The sequence below is a fragment of the Tarenaya hassleriana genome, unplaced genomic scaffold, assembly GCF_000463585.1.
Source record: "Tarenaya hassleriana unplaced genomic scaffold, ASM46358v1 Cleome5, whole genome shotgun sequence".
In the NCBI taxonomy this organism is placed as follows: Eukaryota; Viridiplantae; Streptophyta; class Magnoliopsida; order Brassicales; family Cleomaceae; genus Tarenaya; species Tarenaya hassleriana.
In genome coordinates this window covers 5,335,508-5,342,839 of record NW_010967707.1, presented here as the reverse complement: position 1 = coordinate 5,342,839, position 7,332 = coordinate 5,335,508, and the positions used below count along the sequence as shown (strand labels likewise).

General features: G+C 32.4%; 1 protein-coding gene across 1 annotated transcript; it reads left to right on the top strand.

Annotated features, from left to right (window-relative positions):
- Positions 1-4,722: 4,722 nt before the first annotated feature.
- LOC104827113 (ethylene-responsive transcription factor ERF086-like) lies at positions 4,723-5,948 on the top strand. Its single transcript, XM_010560172.1, has one exon. It carries the CDS (start codon positions 4,752-4,754, stop codon positions 5,817-5,819), a length of 1,068 nt encoding a protein of 355 aa, XP_010558474.1. The 5' UTR covers positions 4,723-4,751; the 3' UTR covers positions 5,820-5,948.
- The last annotated feature ends 1,384 nt before the right edge of the window (positions 5,949-7,332 follow it).

Sequence of the window (7,332 nt, the reverse complement as noted above, 5' to 3'; positions counted from 1 at the left end):
GGTCCCAAAAATATCATGAAATGGACACTGCACTTTTTGCAAGTGGCATGCTTTCATTAATTCATCAAAGTCATTTAGGACATTTTTTTACTGCGTGTATATGAGTTTATGAAATAAATGGAATAACATTATCTTTCAATCACAAATTTCACTTTTACTATGTGTCAAATAAGAATATATTCAAAATGTTAAAGTTGGTGAAGGTCAATTATATTTTCTTGGGATACAAAAAATGTACTAATTGCGATTTAGCAAAACAAGAATGGACTCCACCCAAACTTAGAAAATTAAGACCTACCTATTGTAAAATAGCATTGTATATGTATGTATCCACAAACATATGTGTGTGTATATATATATATAGAGAGAGAGAGAATGGCACATGGTGACCATGTACTTAATTTAGACAATAAGTATGCTTTATGACGTTGCACAGGGTGCCGCGTGTGTGTTTTGACCACCTGACTTAAAAAAGAAAAATATAAAAATATTTATAAAAAAAAAAACGAAAGGAGCTTATCAACAATTATGTGGTTTATAATTTGAAATCATTTTTTTTAAAAAAATTTTAATTATCAAACACATTTTAAAAAAAATCGAAATCCAGGTTTGTTTTTACACATGAATGTAATATGTGTGTATAGGTACGAATTGGACTGCGAAATCCTAATCAATTATACAAACAAACATATTGTTATTATTCATTACGAACGCATTATCTTAAATGTGTTGACGTAATTAATATATATATATATAGTTATAGTATTATAGATAATTAAATCTGATATAATAATAATAGTTAATGGAATAGCTTTTTTGGTCATTCTGTTTGGACTCTCGTCAAAGTCCAAGTTCGTTCTCAGACAACCTTTTTGCCTAAATCCCGGGGTGTTCTTTTGACAATCTTTTTTTTTTATTAAAATCACGAGAAAAATAATAAATCCTTTTTTACTTTCCGAATTTTCTCTTGGAATTTATTCTCTCTCTCTCTCGATATGTGCGTAAATTCTTCGTTGCTAAACCCAAGAAGGCCTCGACCATATATAACTCGTAAATATTTCACCAAAAAAAAAAAGGCACCCTTGTGTATCTTGTACATTTTTAACAGTATATTTTTTTTTTAAAAAAAAAAAGAGATTTTGATCAATGCTCATTCAACTGTGATTCACAACCCACGGTCTTCTTTACACACACACACACACACATATATATATAATTTGGAGATTTTGAAATTTGGTTCAATTATTTTATTTTTCAATTTCGATTTTTTTTACTTTATACAGCATATATCGATTTTTGTATTATTTTTTAATTTGATTTTGGTTTTATCCTTCGCTTTAAAATTTGTCTTTTATTGAGAGAAATGTATAATTGTAAAAAAAATTAGTTGGGTTTTCTATTTTTATTAGAATCATCTTTATTTAGCTTTTGTAATAATATATAATATATTGTTGTGCTACATTTAATTTAGATATAATTCTATATTAATATATTTCGTTTGAACTGAAATAAATTCGTATATGTAACTTTTCTTATTCGTGAAAATTGTAAGCCATAAAAGAATCTTGGAATTTTTGTCATGATAAAAAAATGTAGCATTAATATTTTTTTTATATAAAAAAGTTGATTCATTGCATAGACCTTGACACATTGCATCATAATATGCGGATTGTGAAGCGTTGGTTAAAGAGTGCAAATTACTCTCTAAAAGACCAAATTTTAAAAGGAAATTCAAACATGTAGCAATAATTCCACATGTTTTGGATTAACTCATTAAACATTTTTATTAAAAAAATATTCAATATATATATATATGTGTGTAAATTACAGATGTAGAAAATTTTACTTCCAGCAAAATTACTGACTATATTTATACACGATTTGAAATTTTATCCGTATCAAAATGCACCGTTATTAATTAGGATCGACCGACTGATTAGTTAATTTATATTACTTTATTGTTATAAACCAAGGTTTAAAAAATTTAAATTATTTCGAAATATTTGTTATATGGTCAAATGGAAGCTTGTCAAGTTCAAATCTCAGTGGAGGAGTCAAGGGTCATGGGATTCTTAGCTTAAGACATTCTTAAAAAAAAAAGGAAAACAATAAATAAAAATTCCCTACAACATCTATATATTTGTTTTATTCTAATCATTGCATTTACTTTTACGACATTGTTTAGAACCCCATTTAGTAATTTTGTTAGAGCAATTAAGGTATATACGATATGGTGATCAGATGAAAATGACCAAATGGCTTAACCGGGACACCAAAAAAAAATTGGTAAAATTCATTCTATTGTATTTGTATACGTTTTAATATTACTTGTACTATTTTTCATAAATAGATAAATAAATTCATTTTATTTCTAGTAGTTCGATATACATTTAAAAAGAATAAATAATCCACACACCCTATAATTAAAAAAAATTTAAATTTATATTCCGATATACAACTTTCTATATACGTTATGAATCGCTCTATATATACACAATTTAAATGCTTGTATTTTTCTTTTCATAGGATGATGGTGAACCCCCTCAATGAGGAGAAAATGCCAAAAGTACAAAAATTAAAAGAAATTTAAAAACAAAAAGCTAAGATTCTTTAAAAATACCTTTTGACCATTTTAGTATATAAAATTGTTATTTTTCATTCCCAATGCCATTTAGAAGCTTTACCAACACATATCACATTTCCAACCCATAATACAAGGAGACCATCTCACTTTTTTTTTTGTGTTGGCCCATTTTGTTATATGAAAAAAATAAACTTGCGTTCAAATATAGTATAATATGATGAATTGATTATTCAATTTTCGCAAAAGGTACCATATATACAACACACTTGATTCAGCAATTAGGTGTCACACACGCCCATATATAATGCTATAATTGTTTTTCATAGTCATGTTTATAAATTATAATAGATCAACGATTGATTCAGCGCATATATCATGAACGATTTTATGATTACCCAATATTTAATATAAATACATGTTTTATATACCTATTTTTTTCTAATTAAACGTTCTTGATTATAACACCCACACCCACACCCACACATATATACATATATACATGTATAATTAATATGTATATATCCCTTTTCGAACATGAAATAAATATATAGGAAGAAGTGTCCCACCTTGTTGCTAGTTTGATCCGGCCTTGCTACACATTCACCTTTTGAGCTTTTCGATCACTTCCCTTTTGACTATAACCCCTTTGTTTTTGGTAGGTCCACGAGCGTTCTAAGAAACCCTTCTTGTTCTTCCCTCTCTCTCTCTCTCTCTCTCTCTCTCCTTCTCTCTCTCGTTTCCAAATGTATTTACTATTAATTAATCGAATCACATGGTTTCACTAATTTGGAACTATATATATATATATATATATATATATATATAATGCATCATTATTTGATTATATATATATATATGACATGCTTAAATTTCTCACATCATAAAAAGAAAATTTCACCAATGTTTTTATTTTTATTTTTTAAAAAATATATAGATACAAGTAGAAAGAGTCTAAGAAAGATGTTTGACTTTGTGTGGGGGCATGCACGAGGGGTAAGATGAATACAGTTTTTTGTTTGCATGGAACAAGACATGAACACATTGTCCACAACACAACACACATAGTTTTTTTTTTTTTATGGCCGTGGTTGGTTGCATGGTCTCTCTTTAACCACTCCATTGAAAAACATTACAACGAGACAAAATTCATTTTCTCGTTTCTATTTTTCGCTTAAAACGCGGGGGATTTGCATGTGACTACACTAATCGTGGATTAAATATCATCTCCGTACATGATTATTTTTAAATATGTGAATTCTCATTAAGTGCCCATTTTCATGTAGATCCTTGAGGCTAAAGCGGTAGGCTCATTGCATATTGCACGTGATCACTAGATAGTGTTTTTGGTTTTGTTAGATCTTTTTTTTTTATAAATCATTTCCTTTAATTCGTAAATTCTCATTGATTTTAACCTTTTTGCTCTTATTACATGCATGCATGCATGCATGATGTAATATTTTACGTCATACATAAGATTAATTTGATGATGACCACCATTAAGAATAATATATTGTTGGAATTAATTTATCCTAAATAAGTTTGTCTAATTTGCAAAACGTGTAATATGTCAACAAGTGATGTCTTGATCTCAATCACTATAGGTTTCTCATATATACTTAATTTTGTCATTATATTTATTTCCTTATTTTCATTAATCTAAATCAGTATTGGATATTGTGTGACATTCCATATGTGCAGCGGTTCTAATGAGTGGCCATCCATGTATGTGTATATATATATGTATGTATGTATGTATGTATGTATGTATGTATGTATGTACATCCAACTTTGGAATTCAAGCTATTATCTAGAAAAGAAACCGAACCGAAAACTAATAGAAACAAAAGATTTTCTAATTAAAGCAGTTGAATCAAAAGGTAAGCTACTCTCCCAAACACACATTCTCTTGCCATATTCCTCTCTCTCTCTCTCTCTCTCTCTCGCCCTCTCTCGCTCTCTCTCTCTCTCTCTCTCTCTCTCTCTCTCTCTCTCTCTCTCTCTCTCTCTCTCTCTCTCCCCTGTCTCCCTATATATAACATCCACTTTCACTACCAAAGAACCCATCTTCTACAAAGAAACAACCTACTCATCATACCACACCACACCACTTTGCAAGCTAAAAAAACCATCTTCAAAACCCTAAAAAATAGCATCCACAACCAAGATCATGTCAAGCTCCCGAAGCCTAGATAAACCCTTGACAACCTTCGACACAAACCAAACTCAAACGGGATTCGCACTCATTCACCAAACCGCAACAAACAACACCACAACACAAGCTCCCACCGGAGAGAGACGTGGTCGGAGATCGAAGCAGGCCGAGCCGGGGAGGTTCCTCGGAGTCAGGAGACGGCCGTGGGGCCGTTACGCAGCTGAGATCAGAGACCCGACCACCAAAGAACGTCACTGGCTCGGGACGTTCGACACTGCCCACGAAGCGGCTCTAGCTTATGACCGAGCCGCTCTCTCAATGAGAGGCACTCAAGCCAGAACCAACTTCGTCTACACTCCCACTGATATTCACACCATCCTCACAAACCCTAATCTCCACTCCCTCATCGTCTCTCCTTACAATAATCTCCAACCCCTTTTGCCAAACGCTCCTTCACAGTTCGTCATCGATCACCACCACCACCAATATTACCATGAACCAAAATACACCCTCCACCAAACCGCTACCGCGGCGTCTGCCAAAACGCCGGTTCAGTCCAACTCCACCGACCTCGCGTTCCGGAGTCCACAGAACTCTTCAAACGGTTCGTTGTCTTCGTCTCTAGACGACGAAAACAACTTTTTCTCGTTAGCCGGCGAAGAACGTAGCTCGAACTCGGGTTACTTGGATTGCATTGTCCCCGGACACTGTCTGAAACCGCCGCAAAACACCGAAAAGACACACATCAACGACACCAAAGCCTCTGAATCAGACGGATGGTTTCGTTACTTGGCCGAAAGCGAAGCCCTAATGAATCAGTGGGACAATACTAATGACAATGATAATCATCATCAGTCTGGTTCGTGTGATCTCTCGGCCATGATCAGCAATTATAGTAATGCTCCTGCAATGTCAATGGAGGTTCATAATCAAATCAATGGCGCTGGTGATTATGCAGTAATGTCGCAAGACTTTTGTTCTTCTTTGTCTTCTTCTTCTTCCTCCTCTGTGAATGCTGCTGCAGCACAGTTTCCTTCTTTTGGAGATGTACTTGCAGAAACAGGCTTCTACTCACTCTTCTGAGTCATTCTGTCTCAATATATATATATGTACTGTTTCTGTCGTTGTTGCTGTTATATATGCTATGTATCATCGTCCCTGTATTCTTATTAATTGTTATCATAAGATACATTTGTATGAAGTTTTTGGCCTTTTTGGGTGAGTTTTTGTACTTTGGTTCCAAGTGCGTTAATGGAGGGAAGATGATGAGATTATTGTTAGGTTCATAAGTTTTTTTTTGTCCCTTACTATTTCTACACAACGGCAACTGAATGTAATGACTAATAATAAAACCATCAGTAGTTAATTTTTCATAACAAATCCGCCTGTATATCAAATGTTCAGTATGTGAATAATAACAATAATAATAATATGAATAATAACAATAATAATAATAATAATAATAATAATAATAATAATAATAATAATAATAATAATAATAATAATAATAAGCCATGATGGTGTTTTTTTTTGTTTTGGTCATTACCATGTGATTTGCCTTTTAATAACACTTAAACTTGTTTCATGTCCCCCTCTCCTTTTAGTTCCTTTTGCCTTCACTTTTCTCTACACAAACTCCACTTCCCATCTCTTTTGTTTTTTTTTTCTTTTAAGGTTTCTTCAAGAAAAAAAAATCATCACTCCCTTTTCCAACGCTAGATCAATCCACTTAGTAATCAAATCAGCAAAGATCAAATCACACAAACATTCGCACAAACGTCACATATAATATATATATATATAGTGTATATATATAATATGTACGTACATGTGCATGCATTTGATTTGACAATGGCGTATTTCGATCCATAACAATGGTGGTCAGTTCAACCATCAAATCAATCCATGTTTGTAATAGTAATTACTGATCCGATTTCGTAAAATATTATACAAAATAAATCTCGATCTATGCCCCCTAAGATGTGCGATTCTAAACAACAAGGAATCTATTACAAACTTATGTTCTGTTCTTTACGTTCATCAACATTTCGGTGGTTTTAGTGGTTATTTCCTATAACGTGTTCTTTAAGCCTATATAACTCAACTCATATTTATTAAGTTTCACCTTATATATGTGTATGTATCAATGTATGTATATATATTTGTAAGCATAAGAAAATATTAAAAAAAAACTTAGAGCATGTGTTGTTATTTCAGAGAGCGCTTATCGAACCAGCAACACAAATACGCGTCTTGAATTGAATGTATAATTGTTACGTTTGATGCTTCACGTATGCCTGTGTGTGTGTGTATATATATATATATCATGAAGACCATGCAAACTACATACGGGAAGTTTTCAGGAAGAAGAAAATCATGTAGTTATTACAAAAGAGAAACAGTCTCATGGTTTTCAGACCGCTGATCCAATCTACTTTTTGTCTTTCTTGGTGTTTCTTCTACAATCCAAATCCTTATCCAATAAAATGTCACCCATCTTCATAATTCCCAGAAGAAGAAAAAAAAGAGAGAGACCCTGAGATCCGTTTCTGCACATTTTTCTTCTTCTTCTTCTTCAATGTCTTTCCTCTTTCCC

What these genes read in the sequence shown, in the direction of transcription:
- LOC104827113 (XM_010560172.1), top strand. Translation starts at nt 4,752, where the DNA reads ATGTCAAGCTCCCGAAGCCTAGATAAACCCTTGACAACCTTCGACACA.